We start from the raw sequence: 27,871 nt of genomic DNA on the forward strand, positions 1-27,871 counted from the left end.
GTTCCAACCGCTGTTTCTTTGTGAGACGCGGTGTGGGTGAACGAATGATCTATGCATGTGTTGTTCCCACCGTAAAGCATGGAGGAGGAGGTGTTATTGTGTGGCGGTGCCTTGCTGGTAACACTGTCTGTGATTTATTTAGAATTCAAGGCACACTTAACCAGCATAGCTACCACAGCATTCTGCAGCGATACGCCATCCCATCTGGTTTGGGCTTAGTGGGACTATCATTTGTTTTTCAACAGGACAATGGCCAAACACACCTCCAGGCTGTGTAAGGGCTATTTGACCAAGAAGGAGAGTAATGGAGTGCTGCATCAGATGACCTGGCCTCCACAATTCTCCGACCTCAACCAAATTGAGATGGTTTGGGATGTGTCGGACCGCAGAGTGAAGGAAAAGCAGCCAACAAGTGCTCAGCATATGTGGGAACTCCTTCAAGACTGTTAGAAAAGCATTCCAGGTGAAGCTGGTTGAGAGAATGCCAAGAGTGTGCAAAGCTGTCATCAAGGCAAAGGGTGACTATTTGAAGAATCTCAAATATAAAATATGTTTTGATTTGTTTAACACTTCTTTGGTTACTACATGATTCCATATCTGTTTTTTCATAGTTTTTATGTCTTCATTATTATTCTACAATGTAGAAAATAGTAAAAATTAAGAAAAACCCTTGAATGAGTAGGTGTGTCCCAACTTTTGACTGGTACTGTATGTATATGTAGATCCAGCTGAACACAGACCTTATGACTTAAGAACCACTCCTGGACATGACTCCAAAATCGAGCCACCGAAGGACAGTATCAAAAGAGATGATCTGTTGACTCTGTTTCCTCGTGGCAGAGTCTGCACAGGGCTGACTGTTCAATGCCCCATTTGTTGAGCATTCTTTATGTGGTAAGAATTTGTATCTAATAGTTTAAATTAAAAAGAACGGAGTGATGTTTTGTATATCAGTTCATAAACCCGATGACATGGTGTTGGGACATAAAAAATCTGTTCCCAACTATCTTGAATTTTATGCGGAATAGTTGTCAAACCTCTCGACCTTAAGTAAAACATGCAATTTACGATATATACTAGCTAGTCTTTTTAAGCCATGCATGGTTTTTCATTGGAGGCAGACAGACCAATTAATTCATTTCTCTTTTAAGTAATTACCTCTTCCATTTTTGTGGCAAAGCTGCAATGAGTTGCTTATACTTTTGTATTGAGGATACATCTCTCCCTCACTGTGTACCATGTGGGTCACATCAGACAGGCTAGTTCTAGAATACTTAAGTTATTATTTTTGTTCTCAAACAGTATGTACTGCAGTTTGACAATATGTTCTCTTTCTCTGTCTGACCCTCTTTCTTTATCTCTTTGTCACCTTCTCTCTCTAAAAAGTTGACCCTTGACCTCCCAGGGGCATCTCCTGTTTTCTTCCACTGTTCTGTCAGATGAACAGAAAAAAAGAGGTGTGGAGGGCTGGTAATGGATTCTCCTCTCTGACACCCCTGCCATCATCTCTGTACCACCCAGGCTGGCCCCTCCTCCCGCTGCAGTGCCCAACCCTACCGTCTTCCTCTCCTCTTACCCTCCCATATCGGTTAGACATCTGGAGAGAAGCTTCATCTTATATTAGATTACCAGTGACTGGCGACATATGAACCGGATAATTGGTAGGAGTTATACTCACCAGAAATTAAATTGATTTTTTTTTTCTTTCTCTTAACTAAATTAACAAACGTTGGTGCTGTTGAACACATAATAAACTTGACTCTCTCTCTACCTTTAACTGATGTTTACACTGTGCATTTTCTGTGATCCTATGGTTTTGGGAAAATCTGAAATTCAAGAACTGCATTGTTTTGTCTGCAGTCCTATGGTCATAGATGAGTAGTCTACTGTAGATGACATGTCATGTCATATTCAGACCAGTAGGTGCTAGAACACCTAGCTACTCGTGGTACTGTAGGGTTATTTTATGATAAAGACCTCAGTGATGGCAGGAATTAAAATAAGAAAAATAATCTCATCTATTCAATCAAAACAAAATAGCCTAAAATAAAAGCCAATAGTACTACTGATAATATGTCCGGATCAGAGCACATCCATGTTAGTGGTCTTACAGTTATTATGGCAACAAACAGACACGGTATGTATGTCTACTTAAGTGAGTGTTTACTCAAGATAGTGGTTATACCTTTACTCACATCTAATCTCAGGGGACCACTCTGGCCCTAAATTACCTGTTTCTCCAGTAGGCTACATGTGTGTCAGTGTAGACTAATCTAATGCCCGTCATTCAGTGTGGTACGAGAATAGCCAGGCTACTTAAGACGCCGGGCTTCTGGAAAGGAAGTGACAGATACTCGCTACACACAATCGGGCAGATTAGCGTTGAGGTCAGTAATCTGGTTTCAGCACCATGGATAGCGACACTCGCGGCCAGACAGCGCTCGGCCATTCATTCGAAATACACATTTTGGATTTGTTTGAGAAGTTATTTTTAAATTGCTAAAGCACTGCTAAAACAACGTATTTTCTCATCTCGATTGTGTAAAATGTAGGCATGGGAAGTTTTTGTTCTTTTTTCTTGAATTTCTACTCACGGCTCACTTTGGGTTGAATTAGGCTAGAATAATCACCAGAAAAGGGAGGACCAGCATAGCGGGGTGGACCAGCTGGTTGATAAAGGGAGGCAAGGTTTAATGGTATGTGAGTGAGAGGTTAAGGGCGGAGGGAGAAGGTGATAGTGAATAGGGCTGCGCGCTCAAGCGGGAGTGCGCGCGGACAGCAAATCGGTCGGAGCCTGGAGTCGCGAGGATGGAGATCCGACCAGATAGGTTTAAAATCGTCGCGGGCCAGACCCTCGGAAAATTACACAAGTAAGTTAAAACAACAGCTTTATTACTTTTTCTGTATGGTTTATTTGTGCAAATTGTGTAGCCTACTTTGAAATCCAGATCAGCACCATCTTGATTTTTGATTACGAAATAATCAGTTGTCATCTCGCCCGGCATGCATTTAGAGTTTATATAGAGTTTAAATAAATGTATATTCAATTAGCCTAGGCCTATTAAGCGTTGTAAAAGAGCAAGTAATACTTTTATCTGCACTTTTGGCTAAAAGGGAACCGGTGGGCCGGTAGACAAATTTGGCTATAGGCTACGGAAGATCAAGATGCCCAAAGGCCTGAGCGGGGTTGGATGACCTGACGAAACATCTGTTTGCAATTATAAATTTGGCCTTTCAGTCAATTTAGTAAAACAAACATTATTACATTTGAGGCAACTCTAACATTTTTTTTCATGTTCAGGAATGTATTTCACGAGTAGCCAACTGTTTTTAATCTGGGTTATTTGATGATCTTTCATGTTAAATTGTTCATTCAAAAAGGTTTATGGTTGCTCTAATAGAAAATATTTGATTTCCAACGTGTGTAAATGTATAGCTTCTGTTCTGTGTCAACTGTCGGAGCAAGGACATGGCAAGGAGGTACATAGCTACCTCAATTACCTCGTACCCCTGCACATAGACTCGGTACTGGTACTCCCTCTATTAGCCATGTTATTTTTACTCGTTATTTGTATTCGTAATTCACTGTGTATTTATTCCTCGTGTTACCATTTCACTGTTAGTGTACACCTGTTGTTTACGAAGCATATGACAAATATAATTTGATTTGAAGGATAGCTAACTAGATTAACTAAATTCAGGCCCTATTAATATCGACGTGGGAATGTCCTCACATTTACCTGTTAACTTGAGACAGTTTCCGTTCCGTCCATTCTAAAGTCTATGGATAGGCCTACCTCAAATAGTTTCCTAAAGGCGTAGATTTGAACCTACGGTATCTTCGAGTTCATGGACGTTTTCTGAAGTCCGACTCTAAATAAAGAAGTGAGCCTCAGCTCACCTAGGTGCGCAAAGCTCAGTTAGCTTGTGATGGGATGGATGGATGAAGAGGCCCAATAGCCTACATTAGTTTATTCTAATTTGACATGTAAATTATTTTATATAGATAGACCATAATGATCTAAACATGATTATACACTGGATGGTTTGAGCCCTGAATGATGATGGTATATCAGACCGATATAAAAAATAAATAAAATACTTTTACTGTTCTAATTAGGTTGGTAACCAGTTTAAAATAGCAATAAGGCACCTCAGGGGTTTGTGGTATATGGCCAATATACCACGGCTAATGACTGTATCCAGGCACTCCGCATTGCATCATGCATAAGAACACCCCTTAGCCATGGAATTCTGATCTGTTGTGTGAGAGAGCCAAAAAGTGTCTTGAGGAGAGAATAACAGAAGACTGAGAGGTAAGAGATACACTACATGGATTCGGCTATTTCCCCCACACCCGTTGATGACAGGTGTATAATATCGAGCACACAGCCATGCAATCTCCATAGACACATATTGGCAGTAGAATGGCCCGTACTGAATAGCTCAGTGACTTTCAACGTGGCACAGTCATAGGATGCCACCTTTCCAACAAGTCAGTTAGTAAAATGTCTGCCCTGCTAGAGCTGCCCCGGTCAACTGTAAGTGCTGTTATTGTGAAGTGGAAAGGTCTAGGAGCGACAATGGCTCAACTGCGAAGTGGTAGGCCACACAAGCTCATAGAACAGGACCGCCGAGTGCTGAAGCGTGTAACGCGTAAAAATATTCTGTCCTCAGTTGCAACACTCACTACCGAGTTCCAAACTGCCTCTGGAAGCAACGTCAGCACAATAATTGTTTGTTGGCAGCTTCATGAAATGGGTTTCCATGGCCGAGCAGCCGCACACAAGCCTAAGATCACCATGCGCAATGCCAAGCATCGGCTGGAGTGGTGTAAAGCTCGCCTCCATTGGACTCTGGAGTAGTAGAAACGCATTCTCTGGAGGAGGGAATCACGCTTCCCCATCTGACAGTCCAATGGACGAATCTGAGTTATGAGGATGCCAGGAGAGCGCTACCTGCCCCAATGCATAGTGCCAACTGTAAAGTTTGGTGGAGGAGAAATAATGATCTGGGGCTGTTTTTCATGGTTTGGGCTAGGCCCCTTAGTTCCAGTGAAGGGAAATCTTAACGCTACATCATACAATGACATTCTAGACGATTGTGTGCTTCCAACTTTGTGGCAACAGTTTGGGGAAGGCCCTTTCCTGTTTCAGCATGACAATGCCCCCGTGAAAAAAGGGAGGTCCATACAGAAATAGTTTGTCGAGATCAGTGTGGAAGAACTTGACTGGCCTGCACAGAGCCCTGACCTCAATCCCATCAAACACCTTTGGGATGAATTGGAACGCCGACTGCGAGCCAGGCCTAATCGCCCAAAATCAGTGCCGACCTCAATCTCGAGGTGAAACCACAGGATTATGTCATCATGGTAACCAAATTTGAACATAGATAAACCTTGTATAAAATATGTTGAATTTGTACCTGTTATATCAACAACAAACATAATAGGCTGGACAGCACCTACTACTGGAGAACTGATCTATCTACAACTACCCTTTGGTTTTAACCAAGCCCAGCCCAGCCCTGCTTAGCTATGATATTTGTCACTGACTATAACCAATGTGCTATCGTGAGAATGATTGTTGCGAGATCTCCACTTAAAACTACATAGATTGACTGTTGCTATCAAAGCCATTCCAAACGGTAGGTTTAACAGAGCAAATTAAATGTGGCCATACTTTATCACTCATATACATTTACATTACATTTATGTCATTTAGCAGACGCTCTTATCCAGAGCGACTTACAAATTGGTGCATTCACCTTATGATAGCCAGTGGGACAACCACTTTACAATATTTTTAATTTATTTTTTATTATTATTATTATTTGTATATATTTTGTGGGGGTGGGGTGGTTAGAAGGATTACTTTTATACTATCCCAGGTATTCCTTAAAGAGGTGGGGTTTCAAGTGTCTCCGGAAGGTGGTCAGTGACTCCGCTGTCCTGGCGTAGTGAGGGAGCTTGTTCCACCATTGGGGTGCCAGAACAGCGAACAGTTTTGACTGGTCTGAGCGGGAACTGTGCTTCCGCAGAGGTAGGGGGACCAGCAGGCCAGAGGTGGAAGAACGCAATGTCCTCGTTTGGGTGTAGGGACTGATCAGAGCCTGAAGGTAAGGAGGTGCCGTTCCCCTCACAGCTCCGTAGGCAAGCACCATGGTCTTGTAGCAGATGCGAGCTTCAACTGGAAGCCAGTGGACTGTGCGGAGGAGCGGGGTGACGTGAGATAACTTGGGAAGTGTATATATAGTATATATTATTAATTTGTAGAAAAACTGGAATTAAAGCCAGACTAATAAATCAGTGGCACAGATGGAACTATCAAAGCAGAAGAAAAATCCCATTTAAATGTTGATATTTTGTTGCGTTGACAAGCAAACACAATATATTATCAGGTTTGAAATACAATAAATAGCCTATTAATTTGTCGACAAGTTAACAAATGATATCTTGGATTAATAATAATAATATGCCATTTAGCAGACGCTTTTATCCAAAGCGACTTACAGTCATGTGTGCATACATTATTGTGTATGGGTGGTCCCGGGGATCGAACCCACTACCCTGGCGTTACAAGCGCCGTGCTCTACCAGCTGAGCTACAGAGGACCACGTCTCCAACTCAACCAAAAATAAAAGTTAAACAATGGGATTAAGCTAGTGGCTCAGATGTAATACAGTAAATAGCCTAAAGTTAAGGCTATTTTACAAACTAATGTAACATTCAACCTTAAAATTAGTAACACATCCATGGTCACATTTTGAGGTTACTGTGATTATACATTTCTTCCTATGTAATCATTTAAAGCATGCATGTTCAAGATAGCCTGCATAGGTTGTCAACAGGTCTGTGGAGATCTTCACAATTGCTTTAATAATCTGTGCAGAATCTCGAACATCATTGATCACTTGCGCCAAGTACTTTTAATGTAATCTCAACTGCAATCCAGGTCATTTGGTTCTGCTATTAGATGAAGCACAGTGATAACACATTAATCAGTTGTATAAATAAACTAAATATCTGACATTGTATTCCTATCCTATTTGACCTTTGCTGTGCTTTTAAGTGGTTGAAAGCGCAGTGATAGACATTTGGGTGACAAGTTAACAAAAAATCGGACATTGTTTTTCCATTGGAATTTGGTTGTGCTTTTAAATGATAACACATTGGAAATTCAACTATCTTTTGGCTGTCTTTTTAAGTGGTGAATATAGGTTGTAATCTCATTGATCAACGTCTCAACCAAAATAGTATCCAATTATGTGCCCAGTCGGATTGCTCTCTGCAAGTTTCAAACTTAAAGCGGTGGCATTAAATGAAGGCTATAGCCTAGAACTTCTGTATCTTCGTTTTTAGAACTTTATGAAGGACGAGACATAATGGATCATCTAAGTTTATGATTGGTTCATATTTTACCCCCCAATAATCATGGTTACATTTACGTCATTTAGCAGACGCTCTTATCCAGAGCGATTTACAGTTAGTGTATACATTATTTTTTTTCATACTGGACCCCGTGGGAAACGAACCCACAACCCTGGCGTTGCAAACGCCATGCTCAACCAACTGAGCTACATCCCTGCCGGCCATTCCCTCCCCTACCCTGGACGACGCTGGGCCAATTGTGCGCCGCCCCATGGGTCTCCCGGTCGCGGCCGGCTACGACAGAGCCTGGATTCGAACCAGGATCTCTAGTGGCTTAGACCACTGCGCCACTCGGGAGTAACAAATCAAATGATAACAAATCAAATCAAATCAATTTTTATTTGTCACATGTGCCGAATACAACAGGTTTCACCTTACCGTGAAATGCTTACTTACAAGCCCTTAACCAACAGTGCAGTTTTAAGAAAATAGAGTTATGAAAATATTTACTAAATAAACTAAAGCAAAAAAAAAAGTGACACAATAAAATAAAATAACAATAACGAGGCTATATACAGGGGGTACAACAAGCTAAGCTGATCTCTATGTGGCTTTGTGCCCAGAGTTTGTATGCATTTTAGTAGTTTTTTCTGTGCAAAAGAATGGTATACACTGAGTTTACAAAACATTAGGAACACCTTCCTAATATTGAGTTGCACCCCCTTTTGCCCTCAGAACAGCCTCAATTCGTTTGGGCATGGACTCTACAAGGTGTCGAAAGTGTTGCACAGGGATTCAAGTTGGCTGGATGTCCTTTGGGTGGTGGACCATTCTTTAAATACACACAGGAAACTTGAGTGTAAAAAAACCCAGCAGTGTTGCAGTTCTTGACACACTCAAACCAGTGCGCCTGGCACCTACTACCATACCTGTGTTGAAAGGCACTTAAATATTTTGTCTTGCCCATTCAGCCTCTGAATGGCACACATACACAATCCATGCCTCAATTATCTCAAGATTTAGTAATTCTTTAACCAGTCTCATCCCTGTCATCTACACTGATTGTGGATTTAACAAGTCAATCATAGCTTTCACCTGGATTCACCTGGTCAGTCTATGTCATGGCTGTGTTCCTAATGTTTGGTCCACCCAGTGTATAGCCTATTGTGTCCAGTTGGCAATAGGCTATACATTGTAAAAGCATTTGGAATTGGCCTAGGCCTACATGCAATAAAAGTTAGATCAGCAGCTAATTTGCCTAATGAGATACAGTGTGACCACTTGATAGAGGCAGCAAGTGCTGGCTACTCTGCTCAAGAAATGTGAAAGACACATCTTTCATAAGGGAACATAATGTTTATTTGGCACGCCCATGATGCAAGAAAAGGTATGATGAATCTTCAGAAACATTGATGGATATCGGAGCGCAAAGAGTTTGCGGTCTCTCTTTCTCTCAGGATTTGAAGATGCGTCTAAACACATAAATCCTCTTCCGAAATAACCCTCCCCCTCCAAGCTGTTGGCCCACATAAATCCCAATCACCATATACCCCACTCTCTTTCTCTCTCTCTCTCTCTCTCTCTCTCTCTCTCTCTCTCTCTCTCTCTCTCTCTCTCTCTCTCTCTCTCTCTAATTCAAAGGGCTTTATTGGCACGGGAAACATGTTTACATTGCCAAAGCAAGTGAAATAGATAATAAACAAAAGTGAAATAAACAATCAGCAATGAACAGTAGGTCTAAACAGTGCACTCAAAAAAGTTTCAAAGGAATAGAGACATTCGAAATGTCATATTATGGCTATGTACAGTGTTGTAACAATGTGCAAATAGTTGAAGTACAAAAGGGAAAATAAATCAACATAAATATGGGTTGTATTTACAATCTCTCTCTCTCTTTCTTTCAGTAGCCTACACCTCTCCAGGTTCGCCTCGTTCGATAACTCGTCATTGTCCCTTCCCCTCCCCCAAAAGCATTTACACTCAGGATTACTGTAGGTTACTGCCCTACGCGATAGTGTCCGGTAAACCTCCACTTCCACTTCCTCAGCGCGTGCGTGCGCGGAAGTGTTTCCCAGAGGTGTTGGTTTGTGGCTATTGTAACGAGCATATGCATATCAATATAAAGTTATAGTTGTTATGTGTGGATTTCTGTGACATTTACTACGGTTACTTGATAGATATTACTGCACTGTCGGAGCTATGAACACAAGCATTTCGCTACACCCGCAATAACATCTGCTAAACACGTGTACAGTGGGGAAAAAAAGTATTTAGTCAGCCACCAATTGTGCAAGTTCTCCGACTTAAAAAGATGAGAGAGGCCTGTAATTTTCATTACAGGTACACGTCAACTATGACAGACAAAATGAGATTTTTTCTCTCCAGAAAATCACATTGTAGGATTTTTAATGAATTTATTTGCAAATTATGGTGGAAAATAAGTATTTGGTCAATAACAAAAGTTTCTCAATACTTTGTTATATACCCTTTGTTGGCAATGACACAGGTCAAAAGTTTTCTGTAAGTCTTCACAAGGTTTTCACACACTGTTGCTGGTATTTTGGCCCATTCCTCCATGCAGATCTCCTCTAGAGCAGTGATGTTTTGGGGCTGTCGCTGGGCAACACGGACTTTCAACTCCCTCCAAAGATTTTCTATGGGGTTGAGATCTGGAGACTGGCTAGGCCACTCCAGGACCTTGAAATGCTTCTTACGAAGCCACTCCTTCGTTGCCCGGGCGGTGTGTTTGGGATCATTGTCATGCTGAAAGACCCAGCCACGTTTCATCTTCAATGCCCTTGCTGATGGAAGGAGGTTTTCACTCAAAATCTCACGATACATGGCCCCATTCATTCTTTCCTTTACACGGATCAGTCGTCCTGGTCCCTTTGCAGAAAAACAGCCCCAAAGCATGATGTTTCCACCCCCATGCTTCACAGTAGGTATGGTGTTCTTTGGATGCAACTCAGCATTCTTTGTCCTCCAAACACGACGAGTTGAGTTTTTACCAAAAAGTTCTATCTTGGTTTCATCTGACCATATGACATTCTCCCAATCCTCTTCTGGATCATCCAAATGCACTCTAGCAAACTTCAGACGGGCCTGGACATGTACTGGCTTAAGCAGGGGGACACGTCTCGCACTGCAGGATTTGAGTCCCTGGCGGCGTAGTGTGTTACTGATGGTAGGCTTTGTTACTTTGGTCCCAGCTCTCTGCAGGTCATTCACTAGGTCCCCCCGTGTGGTTCTGGGATTTTGGCTCATCGTTCATGTGATCATTTTGACCCCACGGGGTGAGATCTTGCGTGGAGCCCCAGATCGAGGGAGATTATCAGTGGTCTTGTATGTCTTCCATTTCCTAATAATTGCTCCCACAGTTGATTTCTTCAAACCAAGCTGCTTACCTATTGCAGATTCAGTCTTCCCAGCCTGGTGCAGGTCTACAATTTTGTTTCTGGTGTCCTTTGACAGCTCTTTGGTCTTGGCCATAGTGGAGTTTGGAGTGTGACTGTTTGAGGTTGTGGACAGGTGTCTTTTATACTGATAACAAGTTCAAACAGGTGCCATTCATACAGGTAACGAGTGGAGGACAGAGGAGCCTCTTAAAGAAGAAGTTACAGGTCTGTGAGAGCCAGAAATCTTGCTTGTTTGTAGGTGACCAAATACTTATTTTCCACCATAATTTGCAAATAAATTCATAAAAAATCCTACAGTGTGATTTTCTGGATTTTCTTTTCTCAATTTGTCTGTCATAGTTGACGTGTACCTATGATGAAAATTACAGGCCTCTCTCATCTTTTTAAGTGGGAGAACTTGCACAATTGGTGGCTGACTAAATACTTTTTTTCCCCACTGTATGTGACCAAAACAATTTGATTTGATAGCAATAGTTCTCCTTATACATATATGTTTTAGGTTGCCAGACTCATTCAATTTATTTTGAATTGTACTGTGTGCGGAAAATACTCTGAATTCTGTTGTAAATATTGTGGCATAAATTATGTGGCTTTAAAGGAAAACAACACCCAAAAACTATCTTTTGGTATTTGTTTCATAAGTCCATTGTTGACATAGTCCCAACATGTTTGGACTGTCAGCAATCAAGTTTTCAAGATATGTAACTTTCAAAATACATAAATCATCCCCATATGATGCATTTTGCTGACATTCAAAACATTTAGGACTATGTCAACAATGGACTTATGAAACAAATACCAAAATAAAGATTTTGGGTGAAATTTTCCTTTAACGTGACATTGCTCTCTGCAAGTTTCAAACACAAAGAGGCGGCATTAAATGGAGGCTATTGCCTAGAACTACAGTATCTTTGTCTTTAGAACTTTTAGAAAGCACGAGAGAGTGTCTCATCTTGTAGTAAAATACCAACGCAAGGTCAGTGGCCCTAATTTGATATAACCAATCCATGTCATAATTCATAACTTACAAAACATTGTATAAACAGTTGCATAATGACTTATCTATAACTGCTATTTTATTTTTCAGATACTCTGGACAGACGTTGGGTTGACATTGTCCCCAAGACAGAGAGTATATAGTTAGATGTAGCTGTTTTGTCAAGCATTGGGGTCTTAACAATATCAAATGTAGCTGCTGAATGCAATTGATATTCTTAAGGCTGAGTCCCTTGCCCACATGATGATAATACTCTGGGACATGTTCTGTAGATGAACTTGTGTCTGCGGTATAGTTTGTCTTATTTACACAATCCACTGGGCACACACTGGTTGAATCAAAGTTGTTTCCACGTCTTTCAATTCAATTTAACCAACGTGGAATAGACGTTGAATTGACATCTGTGGCCAGTGGGAAGTAGCGACTGTTTTTGACCATGTAATGCATTTAAAATGGATTATTCATAATGTCATGTCATTTTCACAAAATATTATCAGTCATCAATCACCCATCTATTGTGAGTTTAGAGCAGAGTTTTCATAAACTAAATACAAAATTGATGAATGTTTCTAAAGCTCATTTTGGCCTAGTACAGTGTGTGGATTGTTGAGAGAATAAGGTGTTTGGATATTGTATTCATAGAGATGTATTTTAATTCCTAAATTTATGATTGTATTATTCAAGAGAGAGTTCCATTGCCCTTAGCTGACTTTTCACTCTGTGTTGAAAGGTTTTCCTAAGCCATTTCAAATTTTTCTAAACTATTGACTTAACTATTCCGTTGTGTATTCAGAAGTCTGCAACCTCATATCAACAGGGTCTATGTCATATTCACATATAATAATATGCCATTTAGCAGACGCTTTTATCCAAAGCGACTTACAGTCATGCGTGCATAATTTTTTTGTTTATGGGTGGTCCCGGGGATCGAACCCACTACCTTGGCGTTACAAGCGCCGTGCTCTACCAGCTGAGCTACAGAGGACCACTGGTACAGTATCTTGAAAATAATACCCATACTAGTTGCTTCCCAGATCTAGTCCTACTCCACATGTACAGTAGAACTGATTCTTCAATCCATCATCTTCACCTGTTGATTGAACTCTGAACTGCACTGCTGAACTGTCCTCACGCCTGTGTCCTTGACGAATGAATTAAGAGATGAAGTTGGAGAGAACCTGGTTATTTGACAAACCAGTGAAAAGTATTCAGAGTCACTGACCTCTATTTCATTTCCTCTCCTGTAATATGTCTCAAAGAGTTTTGTGCAGACAGACTTCCACATTTACTACACAGGTATGTCTCATTCTGTCAGTTTGTGTGATATTATTTAGAGAGTCAAAATGAGAGGGGTTAGTGAAGAGCTAAGGATTCAAAGGGCTATACGTCTCAGGGCCAGACGAAGGCAACCGGAAGTTGAGACATGGTGGAAAAAAGACAGAGAAATAAATACTTTTCAAAAATCAAAGTATCTGCTGCAATGATATCAAATGAGTAATGGCCTGTCTTCTACTTCATTACTATGGGACAGTTGGCTCCTAGCACTTTTTCAACTGTTGTTTGCAAGACAATGGTGTTGAGCACGTTTCACCTTGAACACATTTCATAAACACCTGACAGGTATCAAAAGGACATTGTTTCACCAGCACAGATGTGCCCTTCTATATGTGTTGCTGTTTAGACAGGGAAGGTTTTCTCAGGACTCAGAAAGGGGAATTGGTGTTAAAAGAAGAACAGTGGTGCAAGATGGGTGTGACGATGTGAGAGGAGAGGGAATTGAGGATGAAAGGCAAGGACTGAGATGAGACCAGAAAGATGAACGAGGGACTGGAAGAATAGAGAGAAAGAGAGGCCCACAAAGACAGAAATAGGAGGAGATGTTAATAATTAATCGTCAGCGAAAGTCATTAATACTTAATCAATGTCAAAGAATGTTGGAGCCATTGCTTGTGTGAACTGTTATTGGTAAAGCACCATAGTGGTAGTCTGGCTGATACCAAATTCAAAGTCCTCCTGACTTCAGAGTCTGGAAAGGCTGTTTTGATGTTGTCGGCACAATGCGTCGATAATGAAGGGGGCTGTGCTTTTACTGGTTGGTTCTCATTCGTACCTTTCTCACGCAAAACCCACATGAACAGCCATGGACAGCCCCTGAGCACTGTCCCCTTCCATTACAACTGTTGGATCTTCAAATCCAAAAAACGAGAGGTCTCAACCCACCAAGATAAAACATTTTGTTGAGAGAACTAATCAAAACGTCCCCTTCATTTCTGAGCGAATATTGCATTATCAAACGGCTTCCTGTCCAGACCAGTGTGTCACAGCTCTCCCTCGGTGTGTCGCGTGGGTCGCGTCAGCCAGGCTACCGTAATGGCACCCATTTTGTGGATGTTGCTTCCTCACATGTCAAATCAAATCAAATCAAATGTTATTTGCCACATGCGCCGAATACAACAGGTGTAGACCTTACAGTGAAATGCTTACTTACTAGCCCTTAACCAACAATGCCGTAAAAAAAAAAGAAAAAAAAAAGTGTTAAGTAAAAATTAGATAAGTAAAAAATTAAAAATAGCAAATAATTAAAGAGCAGCAGTAAAATAAAATAACAGTAGGGAGGCTATATACAGGGGGTATTGGTACAGAGTCAATGTGCGGGGTCACCAGTTAGTCGAGGTAATTGAGGTAATATGTACATGTGGGTAGAGTTAAAGTGACTATGCATAAATAATAAACAGAGTAGCAGCAGCGTAAAAGAGGGGGGTAGGGTGGGGGGGGGGGGCAATGCAAATAGTCCGGGTAGCCATGATTAGCTGTTCAGGAGTCTTATAGCTTGGGGGTAGAAGCTGTTAAGAAGCCTTTTGGACCTAGACTTGGCGCTCCGGTACCGCTTGCTGTGGGGTAGCAGAGAGAACAGTCTATGACTAGGGTGGCTGGAGTCTTTGATAATTTTTAGGGCCTTTCTCTGACACCGCCTGGTATAGAGGTCCTGGATGGCAGGAAGCTTGGCCCCAGTGATGTACTGGGCCGTACGCACTACCCTCTGTAGTGCCTTGTGGTCGGAGGCCGAGCAGTTGCCATACCAGGCGGTGATGCAACCAGTCAGGATGCTCTCGATGGTGCAGCTGTAGAACGTTTTGAGGATCTGAGGACCCTTGCCAAATCTTTTCAGTCTCCTGAGGGGGAATAGGCTTTGTCGTGCCCTCTTCACGACTGTCTTGGTGTGTTTGGACCATGATCGTTTGTTGGTGATGTGGACACCAAGGAACTTGAAGCTCTCAACCTGTTCCACCACAGCCCCGTCAATGAGAATGGGGGCGTGCTCAGTCCTCTTTTTTTCCCCTGTAGTCCACAATCATCTCCTTTTGTCTTGATCACGTTGAGGGAGAGGTTGTTATCCTGGCACCACATGGCCAGGACTCTGACCTCCTCCCTATAGGCTGTCTCATCGTTGTCGGTGATCAGGCCTACCACTGTTGTGTCGTTGGCAAACTTAATGATGGTGTTGGAGTCGTGCCTGGCCATGCAGTCATGGGTGAAGTACAGGAGGGGACTGCGCACGCACCCCTGAGGGGCCCCCGTGTTGAGGATCAGCGTGGCAGATGTGTTGTTACCTACCCTTACCACCTGGGGGCGGCTCATCAGGAAGTCCAGGATCCAGTTGCCAGTTGCAGAGGGAGGTGTTTAGCCCAGGGTCCTGAGCTTAGTGATGATCTTTGAGGGCACTATGGTGTTGAACGCTGAGATGTAGTCAATGAATAGCATTCTCACGTAGGTGTTCCTCTTGTCCAGGTGGGAAAGGGCAGTGTGGAGTGCAATAGAGATTGCATCATCTGTGGATCTGTTGGGGCAGTATGCAAATTGGAGTGGGTCTACGGTTTTCTGGCACATGTATTGGCGTACACAGGTTCCACATACCACAGCAGTTTTTGACTTGCCACAATGTACAGTTTGTAAACTGAAGTTTGATGCCAAATATGGTATAAAGTTTGCTTTCAAAGGTGTTATAGAGGGCATGTCTATTTTAACCTCTCATCATTCTCAAGCCTCCACATAGGACGTTCACCTTCTAAAATGGCCTTGCATGTTGATGGGGTGACAGACACACACCTTGTGCCCAGTGACAGTGCTGCTGTGTGACAGATCGTTACGACATTGTGACATTGGTCTACATACTGCTTTGGTGACACTGTCAGTAGATTACCCTAGCTTGATTTATCATGGGTTTGACTAGCCGTGATTAGTCTTTCTCAGTAGATATTGCCCTGTAGGTTCTGAAATTCTGGTCAAGGTTCTGGTAGGTAAGGATATCAGAGCATTGACCCAGTATGATAAATACTTTTGTCTTGATATGGAAAAATTTATCCAAAACTGTTTTCTGTACCGTTTTCAGGGATTATATTTGCGAGACATTCCATCTAAGCATCACCTTTCCCTGTTTCATGTGAAGCTTTTTACCTTAATCAGCAGTTTCCTCCTTCCACTTCATATTACGTTGTTTCTGATACGTCATATCAAATCACAGTGTGGTTCAAGGCGGTACCCATTTGTTACCATTCCCAAGAACTATACCCAACTAGCTAAAATATATACAAAACCAATAGTCTGATTCCTCAGATGAGAAACGGTCAACTTTGCAGTTCAAACAATACTGGCTTCACCACTGACTGATTGACAGTTTAGTCATCTACCGCTTCCTACAGTCTGCTCTTAACCAATGTAAACTCTTCACTTCCAAAGCAGAGATGACATGATTGGCTCTCCTTCCCCCGAATCACTTGAGCATTAAAAACATATGACCAGAATGTAAATAAAGCAGGGGCATGTGAAACCTCAGTCTCCCCCACATCCCCCCATTCTCCCTGGCCTTGGAGCAGAGGTACAGCCTCGCACTGGGCCCGGGCAGATCTCATGCTTAATGGATGATGTGCCTCGGCTGAATACATATTTGATGTTTCCCAGACTGGAGGCTGGCGCAGGTCGTTAGCATGTTTGCTCAGTGAGCTGGATGAATCGGGAGAGAGCAGGAGAGAGCAGGGTGGAGAGAAGGGGCCTGAGATGTGCCAAAGAGACAAGTACTGTTTTCCCCGTATGGTTTCAGCTCTACTGTACTGCAGCCTGCCTGCCAAGGCCTGTCAGACAGGTCATGTCAGCAAAAAAGCTGTCTGAAAACAAATATCACTGCAGGGCTTGGCCAAGGTGACATTGAAGTATCCTGAGGTGGTTTACATTATTTAAAGAGGTTTACAGGAAGGAAAGTCTCAGTCTTGGAAGAGTCTTGATAAAAAAATAAAAAAAATACATTAGCAATGAATACAACCTCATGGAAGTTTAATACCATGCAAAATAACTTACATAACTAATGCATGGAAGACACACACAGAAACCTACACAATCATTGCCATGAGATACCTCAGACTGATGCTAACAAGAACATGCAGCTAACTGCCAAAATATAGGAAACACTTGAGTAAATTAGGGTACAAAGTATATTGAAAGCAGGTGCTTCCACACAGTTGTGGTTTATGAGCAATTCCTAAGTAATTAACCATCATGGCATGTATAAAAATGCTGGTGTCACGAATTCCGCCGAGGCTGCTCCTCCTCCTTGTTCGGGCAGGCTTCGGCGTTCGTCGTCCCCGGAGTACTAGCTGCTACCGTTTGATGTTCTCTATGTTTGTTTGGTTTTGTCTTGTTGGTGCACCTGTCTCGTATAATGTATTGATTATGCCACCTATAAGTTTCCTTTGGTTTTGTTTGCAGTTGTGTGTTGTTGTACGCCTGTCCGTTTGGTGTATCGTTATTGTGTTCTCTAGGATTTAGTCTTTTACGCACTGTTAGCGTAATCGCTCGCCTCCTGTGTTAGAGGCACGTTATTTTGGTTATTGCCTTTTTAACTATTAAAGTCGTTGCGACTAAGCTTCTGTGTCCTGCGCCTGACTCCCACACCGCATCCACATCAGCCGTGACAGCTGGGCAGGCCCAGTTGCCCATTATTTTGGCTACCATGGCTGTGCTCCCTTAGGATGACAATGCCCCCATCAACAGGGCACGAGTGGTCACTGAATGGTTTGATGAGCATGAAAACGATGGAAACCATATGCCATGGTCGTCTCAGTCACCAGATCTCAATCTTGTGGTGCCCCAATGCCCTATTAAGATACTTTGTGTTGGTGTTTCCTTTATTTTGGCAGTTACTTGTAAATGTAACATTATATGTCTCCAGATACTTTCAATTAATATCAACAAAATTCTCGACCCTGCAATGCTGCTGAATCATGTCTCTTTGACGTCTGTACGCTACAACTGTCTCTGTAAGTCACAAGCCAACTGTCTCTCTCTCTATATATACAGTATATATTCTCTCCTCTTTGTTCTCAGAATCCTAGAGAAGCGGCAGGAAAATGGCGAGACCATTGAGCTCACCGATGAGGGCCAGGCGGTTCTCGTGGAGGAGAAGGAGATGCCCGTGGTGGACTGCACCTGCTTCGGCCTGCCCCGGCGCTACATCATCGCCATCCTTTCCGGCTTGGGCTTCTGCATCTCTTTCGGTATCCGATGCAACTTGGGCGTGGCCATCGTCAGCATGGTCAACAACCAAACCATTTACAAGGGCGACAAACCGATTCTCGTGGTGAGTCCAAGAGTCAGAGATATACAGTAAAAAAAGGGTTCTAAAAGGGTTATATAAATGCAACGTGTAACAATTTCAACGATTTTACTGAGTTATAGTTCATATAAGGAAATCGGTCAATTGAAATACATTTATTAGGCTCTAATCTATGGATTTCACAAGACTGGGCAGGGACGCAGCCATGGTTGGGTCTGGGAGGGCATAGGCCCACCCACTGTGGAGCCAGGCCCAGCCAATCAGAATTAGTTTTTCCCCACAAAAGGGCTTTATTACAGACAGAAATACTCCTCAGTTTCATAAGCTGTCCGGGTGGCGGGTCTCAGACGATCCCATAGTTGAAGAAGCCAGATGTGGTGGCCCTGGGCTGGCTTGGTTACACGTAGTTTGCGGTTGTGAGTCCGGCTGGACGTACTGACAAATTCTCTAAAACGATGTTAGAGGTGGCTAATGGTAGAGAATAGAACATTCAATTCTCTGGCAACAGCTCTGGTGGACATTCCTGCAGTCAGCATGCCAATTGCACGCTCCCTCAAAACTTGAGACAACTGTGGCATTGTGTTGTGTGACAAAACTGCACATTTTAGAGTGGCCTTTTATTGTCCCCAGCACAAGGTGCACCTGTGTAATGATCATGCTGTTTAATCAGCTTCTTGATATGCCACACCTGTTAGGTGGATGGATTATCTTGGCAAAGGAGAAATGCTCACTAGCAGAGATGTAAACATATTTGTGAACAAAAGTTGAAAGAAATAAACGTTTTAATGCGTATGGAATATTTCTGGGATCTTTCATTTCAGCTCATGAAACATGGGACCAACACTTCACATGTTGCGTTTATATTTTTGTTCAGTATACATGGAACCTTTTCCATCGTTTGAGTGTTCTTTGTTGGGTGAAAACGTTCTACCTGAAACCAAAAAGGGTTCTAGGTATCACCTTTGTTTCCATGACTGATATGTGTGACTTGTTGGGAGACTGAATCCCTATTGTCAGTGGTGGTGTTGTATGCTCTCAAAGGGTCAGAGAGTTGGACCAATCTGGCTGGTTTGGCTTTACCTCCTTCTCCTAAATGGATAATGACCTTATTGGTTGTAATGACCAGCAAACACGAGATGAATGCCTTGTTGCACTAGCTAAAATATGATTTTTACAGCCAGTAAAAACGTGGTGGCTCTCAAAGCTGCTAGGTCCATCTAATCGCAATTAAATAGTTTGATTGTCAACTTTTATTGGGTTGATAAGGCTTTGATTAATGATTACCGTTGAAGGGTGCTAGAAAGGGTCACCTACTTTGGTTCAGCGATCTCACATGTATTTTTTCTCTTCCTATTTCTTTGCCTTGAACTCTCCTTTAGTTTTTTTCTCACTCTCTCCATCTCTCCATAGAAAGCTCAGTTCAACTGGGAACCAGAAACGGTCGGAATGATCCATGGGTCATTTTTCTGGGGATACATAGTAACCCAAATACCCGGGGGATTCATCTGTCAAAAATTTGCAGCCAACAGGTCAGCTGCTTATACTTATATGTGAATAATATGCTGTGAATATTTCAATAACTATTACTGTACACTCTTAGAAAAAAGGGTTCCTAAAGGGTTCTTCGGCTGTCCCCATAGGAGAACCCTTTTTGATTCCAGGTAGAACCCTTTTTGGTTTCAGGTAGAACACTTTTGAGTTCCATGTAGAACCCTCTGTGGAAAGGGTTCTACATGGAACCCAAAAGGGTTTTACCTGGAACTAAAATGGTTCTACCTGGAACCAATAAGGGTTCTCCTATTGGTACAGCTGAAGAACCCTTTTAGGTTCTAGATAGCACCTATTTTTCTAAGAGTGTAGGTCCATATCTGATTCTATTCCCTCTTTTTTCCCCTCTATCACGCAGAGTCTTTGGCTTTGCCATAGTGGCCACCTCATGCCTGAATATGTTGATCCCTTCGGCAGCACGAACTCACATTGTCTGCGTTATCCTTGTCAGGATATGTCAAGGACTTGTGGAGGTGCTTGGCTACATTCCATGGCTTCCCCTAGCATACATCAGAGTTCACACTTGCACTATGCTGACAACTGATTGTTTTCTCTATGGTGAACTGGTCACTGGCCATGTGTCATACACGACGAGAATGTTTTCTTTCTCGTGTAGAGTGCATTTCACCTGAAACACCCTATGAGAGAAAGAGTTACACTAGGAAGTGATGTCATTGATTTTAGGAGATCAATAACTTTTCATATTAGAAAGAAAACATTATCATTGCGTATGACACATGGTCAGTGGCCAGTTCACCATAGAGAAAACAATCAGTTGTCAGTAACCTTTCAGTATAACTGCAAATATGAAGAGTTCTTAGTCACTTAACTGTAATTCTTTCTCTCGCAGGGTGTTTCATACCCAGCGTGCCACGGCATTTGGGCAAAGTGGGCCCCACCTCTTGAAAGAAGTCGATTGGCCACGACAGCCTTTTGTGGTGAGGTCATCTTACTCTTCTGTCATCCTCTCTGTCTCCCCTGTCTTTGTCTGGACACTACAAAGGGTCACAGTTGTGCTCTCTACTACAATTAATATAATTTATTGTGATTACGTAATTCTCCATAACCCTACATGACTTTAACCATCTCAACATCTACTGTGACTATTTCTACCATTATAATCATTAATAATCATGCTAGGATTGCTCAATATAGTAGTTCTAGTTCCACAGAAATGCTGTTTAATGATGTGCACTTCCATATGACTGACCTTTCTGTCTCACTCATGTTTGAGTGTGTCGGTCTCTGTATCTCAGGGTCCTATGCAGGAGCCGTGATAGCTATGCCACTGGCTGGAGTACTAGTCCAGTACTCAGGGTGGTCGTCTGTTTTCTATGTCTATGGTTAGTGACCTCTGTTTGTCATAAATGTTCCTAACTTAAAGTGATACAGGTGTATGATATTAATTGTATCACCCTGTTGCAGGAGAACTTTCCTGCAATGCAGGACATTTTAAACTTGTAATGTATTTAAGGTTTAAAAAGGGTTCTGAAGTTTGTAATTTCCACTTTGTAATTTGACTTGATTTTCCCTTACGAAAAATCTATCAACCCCTACAAAAATGTCCATTAATTATAATCCTCATAATAATTCACATTTCCTGTTGCTGCAGGATTATATCCATGCTTTAGCAAACTGGCTCAGATTAAGATCCTACATGTGTAGTTCACTTTTATGTGAAGTTAAGTTTATCTTCGACTGTGGTCATTTCCTCCAAACTGTTTTAAAAGGTTCGCTGCAGGGTTGGGGTCAATTCCATTTAAACTCCAGTCAATTCAAAATGTGAACTAAACTCCAATTCAAATTCAAAATTTTCCTCATTGAAAAGCATTGAAGAGAATTTGAATTTTAGTGTACTTCCTGAATTGACTGGAATTTAAATGGAATTGACCACAACCCTGGGTAGTTGGTTATTTAGCAACGTCCAGAATCTCCTGGCTTGCATTTTTGGAGAATGTAGCAATGCTAGTGAAAATGGATTGTGTCGGATAGCGGTGCAAAAGTGAACAATCCCTCAGTTCAGTTCAAGTATGCAAATGCTACAAAGGCTTATGAATTGGTTGTGAAACGTATGCACTGTAGCTCTGACCCTCAGTCTGTCCTAGTTTTAGAAACCTCCTTTTCTCTATTCTTACTCTGTTCTCTCCACTCTTTCCACTCTACCTTCCACCTCCCAGGCAGCTTTGGGATCTTCTGGTATCTCTTTTGGATCCTGGTGTCGTACGAGAGCCCAGCAGCCCACCCCACCATCACAGAAGAGGAGCAGAAATACATTGAGGAGGCTATCGGAATGTCAGCCGCTAACTCCACACCTGTTACGGTTAGTCTACACCAATTCATCTATCCACTAACTCGCTTTTGAGCTAATCATCACTTTGTTTCACTTCCTCTCCAGATCTACTTTTCATGGCCCCTCATTGCTGTGTTCTGACGATGTGATTTAGGGTTTTTGAGCCTTTGAACTAGTATTTGTTTTTAACAGTGTCTGCATCTGAAATGGCACGCTATTCCCTATATTATGCACTAGTTTTGGCCCGAGCTCTGGCCAAAAGTAGTGCACTATATAGGGGATATGGGGTCTTTTAGAGCACACAATGGAATCATGATAAGATGATCACGATCAACCCTGGTCTCAACGTGGGGGTTGTTACAAAAGCTCTAAAGGGATAGTTCACCCAAATTACAAAATTACATATTGGTTTCCTTACCCTGTAAGCAGTCTATGTACAAAGTATGACAGCAATCCATGCTTTGGTTTAGTTTCCCTGGCACTGTTTCCAAATGTTCAACATTTTAGCATTTCTTGCACAAATCCCATGCAAGTCATGGTATTTACAGATGTAGGATCTTAATTTGATCACTCTTTTGTTGCTGAGAATTATTTTCCTGCATAGCAGGAAATGCAAACTGTGTATTCAATGTTTAAAAAGGCTTCTAAAGTTAGTAATTTCCACTTTGAAATGTCAGACTAGATTTGCCCTAATAAAAGATGTATCAACCCCTACAAAAAATTTACATTGATTATAATCCACATAATAATTCACATTTCCGGTTGCTGCAGGATAATATTCCTGCTGTAGCAAACTGGCTCAAATTCAGATCCTACATCTGTATAGTAGCATTTGTCTCACATCAAGTCCAACTCATCTGTAAATGACTTTGTTGAGATACAGAATCAATTTCAGATACTTGATTTGGATTTGGACATGATGTGCGAAAAATGCTAATATCGGTATCTTGTATTCTATCGAGTATCTACTCAATATTTTATTTTTATTTTACCATGCACTATTGCATGCCACCTTACTGTACATTGAATGTTTTCTGGTCCTTCTAGAAATGGAACACGCCTTGGAGAGCCTTTTTCACTTCGATGCCGGTTTACGCCATCATCGTGGCCAATTTCTGTAGAAGCTGGACCTTCTACTTGCTCCTCATTAGCCAACCTGCATACTTTGAAGAAGTGTTCGGGTTTGAGATCAGCAAGGTGACTAAGACAAGGAATATCCATGTAGAGCTGGCCTAGAGCTAGTGCTGTGCTGGTGCAGGTTTATCTGGCCCTGTGTGATCCCAGGGATGTGGGATCCCGGGGTACACAAATTGACTTTTCAGCTTTTCTTATAAGGACTAGTAACAAGCACTGTTATGCTCCTCTAAGTCTGGTCTTATTTGTTGTACAGTACTAAAAAATATCCTTCCTCCTCCACTCTCTGGCCACCTCCTATCCATCCACCCCTCCTCACATCCCAGGTGGGCTTGGTGTCGGCTCTCCCCCATCTAGTGATGACCATCATCGTGCCGATCGGGGGCCAGCTGGCTGACTACCTGCGCACAAACAAAATCATGAGCACCACCAACGTCCGGAAGATGATGAACTGCGGAGGTAAGAGAGAAGGTAGAAAAGAGAAGGTAGAAAGGACGAGGAAGGAAAGAGGAGGAAGGAAAGAGGTGGAAGGAAAGAGGAGGAGCAGGCAACAGGGCAAGACATGTCTTTGATTTAGTGATTCGCTATCAAGAACCATGAAAGATTATTAGTCGGTTCGTATCAGCCATTGATTGGCAGTTCGTGCCAGTTTTGTCGTATATAACCTCAGTCTACTTTTACATGAACAAAACTATTCAACTACAAGGAAAAACAGAAGGTAAAAAAAGTTTAACCAAAAAATTTACGCGAGATATTGACCTGGAAAATACAACACCTCGTTTTGTGGTAACCATGGTGTCCGGTCGGTGCGTGAGGAAACGATCACTGCATAAGGCAAATGATGACTTCCAGTAAAGCAGCATTGCTTGCCACAGTAAACTATTTTTGGACTGCATAGAATACAGGAGTGAGGGGAATGAGAAGCGTATACATATCTATATCACTGTGGGAAGCTGCACCACATGGAGCCACATTTGGGGCAGACTACCCTCAATACCTTTTAACTAGAAGGAAACAAAGGAAATAATTTCTTAAAGAAGAATATCCTCTATCCCTCTCAAGTTTCACCACTCTCTTTTTGTGCTGTTGTTTTATCCCTGTTCATTTACCTGAATATTCAAAGAATGCTCACTTGATTCTTGACTTCCTCCATTTGTTTATGTGTCTTAACGTTCTTGTGATAGGTTTCGGAATGGAAGCCACCCTACTGCTAGTGGTCGGGTTTTCTCATACGAAAGCTGTGGCTATCACCTTTTTGGTTCTGGCTGTGGGCTTCAGTGGGTTCGCTATTTCAGGTGAGACTTGGGTTGTTCTCTTTTAGATCTCTCATATCTCTCATATACACTACATGGCCAAAAGAATGTGGACACCTGCTCGTCAAACATCTCATTCCAAAATCATTGGCATTAATATGGAGTTGGTCTCCCCTTTGCTGCTATAACAGCCTCCACTCTTCTGGGAAGGCTTTCCACTAGATGTTGGAACATTGCTGCGGGGACTTGCTTCCGTTCAGCCACAAGAGCATTAGTGAGGTCGGACGCTGATGTTGGGAGATTAGGCCTGGCTCGCAGTCGGCATTCCAATTCATCCCAAAGGTGTCCGATGGGGTTGAGGTCAGGGCTCTGTGCAGGCCAGATGGTGAAGTGTGATTCATCACTCCAGAGAACGTGTTTCCACTGCTCCAGAGTCCAATGGCGGCGAGCTTTACACCACTCCAGCCGACGCTTCGCATTGCGCATGGAGATCTTAGGCTTGTGTGTGGCTGCTCAGCCATGGAAACCCATTTTATAAAGCTCCTGAAGAACAGTTCTTGTGCTGATGTTGCTTCCAGAGGCAGTTTGGAACTCGGTAGAGAGTGTGCAACCGAGGACAGACGATTTTTACGTGCTACGCGCTTCAGTACTCGGAGGTCCTGTTCTGTGAGTTTGTGTGGCCTACCACTTTGCGGCTGAGCCGTTGTCGCTCCTAGACGTTTCCACTTCACAATAACAGCACTTACAGTTGAAATTTGACGAACTGACTTGTTGGAAAGGTGGCATCCTATGACGGTGCCAAGTTGAAAGTCACTGAGCTCTTCAGTATGAGCCATTCTACTGCCAATGTTTGTTTATGGAGATTGCATGGCTGTGTGCTCGATTTTTATACATCTGTCATCAATGGGTGTGGCTGAAATAGCCGAATCCACTCATTTGAAGGGGTGTCCAAATACTCTTGGCCATGTGGTGTATCTCTTACCTCTCAGTCTTCTGTTATTCTCTCCTCAAGACACTTTTTCTCACACAACAGATCAGAGTTCACTCCAGCTCCTCACAGAAACGGATAAGCTCCGTCAGCAGAACAGCTAACCTTGATCTGTCTATAGAGAATTGCATAATCTCTCAAGCGCAGTTATTTAGGGGATTGTCTCTGCTATCTGAAATAGAGTTTGGCTACTGTTATATCATACTCTTGAAAGTTGATGGTCTGTGTCGGTACAACAACAACAACAATGACAACAACAACAACAACAATTTAATGGTGACCTTCCTCTCTGTTTCCCCATTAGGCTTCAATGTGAACCACCTGGACATTGCTCCCCGCTATGCCAGTATCCTCATGGGCATTTCCAATGGGGTGGGCACTCTGTCAGGCATGGTGTGCCCACTCATTGTTGGTGCCATGACCAAACATAAGGTACAAAATGACTCTGCTTCTACACTACATCATACAGCACACTGCCTACTGCATAGCCATTATTAACTATCACACATCATTATAAATCACGATCTATCATAACACAGCAAGTGACTCATAGAGGGATAATAGATACAAATTCTTACTCAATATTCATCCCTCTTTTATCACTTGTTTTAGTTTATTTCTCTCACTCCCATTCATTCTCTTGTTATTTTCTCTCTCCCTCACACACACACACACACACACAAACGCACACACACACACAAACGCACACACACACGCAGACACTCTCTCACTCCCTATCCCACTGTCTAACAATCACATTAGGTATTTCACTGTACTTGTGCACGTGACAATGAAACTTGAAACTCTCCTCTGTATCTTTTGTGATGGATATTTTAAATACTATCAAATGAGGAGAGATACACTTATCACACAAGTCAGAGTTCTAATTAAACTAAATCTTTATCCTAATAACTAATCGATAAGGGAGCTGGTCGCAATACCCACACAACCAAGTCGATAGAGTGACAGCCCAACGAACAAGAAATGCTGAGGTCTTATATAGTGGACCTAAAAATGCTTAGTCATGGTTGGTTCCACCCCTCCCCGTCAGATCAGGAGCTACCTTGTTTTCTTCTTGTGGCTATGTGTATCGAGTCATAGCGCACAAACAAGTGATAACGTTAGTTCCGTTACTTATCATATCCCCACACAGCTGTGCATTTGGAAGATAGTAAAAGACAGGATGAACTGAAAAACTGTGGTCACTGAGGCTCTTTGTCTTATGCCGTGTGACCAGGTTACTCAGAAGCAACGAGAAATTGAAACAAAACAGGTCTATCTGTTCCTCAAGTTTATCTCTATTCCATGTCCTAGACTACATTCCCAGACCAGCTGCAGGGAGCTATTAGGAACCATCCTTATGAAAATCACAGCATTGGTAGTTAAGAAATGTCTCTACTATTGTTAAGCATATTAATTGTTAACTATTCATATTAAACAAACCTAATTTTTCTCACACACTTTCTTCCTCCCTCACTCGCCTTAGACTCGGGAAGAGTGGCAGTATGTGTTTCTCATTGCTGCACTCGTTCATTACGGAGGTGTTATATTCTATGGTATGTATTCGCTCTGTTTTCTTTTTTCCCCCCTCCCCTATCGTCGCACATCGTAATGAAGCTGTATAATGATGCAACAATTGTTTGAATTGACCCTGAAGTAAATTGTGTTTCATTTGTATGAAACGTATTTCATGCCGAGCAAGCTAGATTATTCATTAAAAATCAAACATGTATTATCGTATTGATATTCCCTCTTGCGCGATTGTATTGCATATTGTCCTAAAATTAAGATATAATAAATGTTGGTCCTATTTTTTAATTTTTTTATGTTAATGGAACCGTTTAGAGTTGAGCTACATAATCTAGATCCAAGTCAAAGTAAGTACAGTTTTGGGAAGAATGATTTCATTTGTCTTTTGTATTCTAGGACTTTTTGCCTCCGGAGAAAAGCAGTGGTGGGCAGAGCCCGAGCAACTTAGTGATGAGAAGTGTGGTATTCTGGATGAGGATGAGCTGGCCAATGAGACGGAGGAGTTGTACCGTACAACCGGAGAAGGAGGCTACGGAGCAACGATCCAAGCTCAGGATCCCAATGGAGGAGGAGGCGGCGCAGGAACCTGGGTCTCAGACTGGGACAAGACTGAGGAGTTAGTACAACCACCAGGAACCGATAGCTACCTATACAGAGGAGAGAAAGACAGGGAGCTAACATAGAGGGACTTACAGGTAGGAGTTACGGAGTGGGGTAGCAGACAGAAAGAGTAGATAAA

At 42.3% G+C, this 27,871-nt stretch overlaps 1 protein-coding gene across 1 annotated transcript; it reads left to right on the forward strand.

Moving 5' to 3' along the window:
- Positions 1 to 2,808: 2,808 nt before the first annotated feature.
- LOC311137762 (vesicular glutamate transporter 1-like) lies at positions 2,809 to 27,815 on the forward strand (the record flags this gene model as incomplete). The annotated part of the gene is made up of 13 exons (XM_084172346.1): positions 2,809 to 2,870; positions 18,161 to 18,413; positions 19,800 to 19,918; positions 20,296 to 20,410; positions 20,788 to 20,875; positions 21,194 to 21,284; positions 22,119 to 22,257; positions 23,275 to 23,424; positions 23,688 to 23,820; positions 24,546 to 24,656; positions 25,907 to 26,034; positions 27,089 to 27,158; positions 27,529 to 27,815. 13 exons carry the CDS (start codon positions 2,809 to 2,811, stop codon positions 27,813 to 27,815), a joined length of 1,746 nt encoding a protein of 581 aa, XP_084028472.1.
- Between the last annotated feature and the right edge of the window lie 56 nt (positions 27,816 to 27,871).

This window comes from Coregonus lavaretus (assembly GCF_964263955.1).
Source record: "Coregonus lavaretus genome assembly, chromosome: 1".
In the NCBI taxonomy this organism is placed as follows: Eukaryota; Metazoa; Chordata; class Actinopteri; order Salmoniformes; family Salmonidae; genus Coregonus; species Coregonus lavaretus.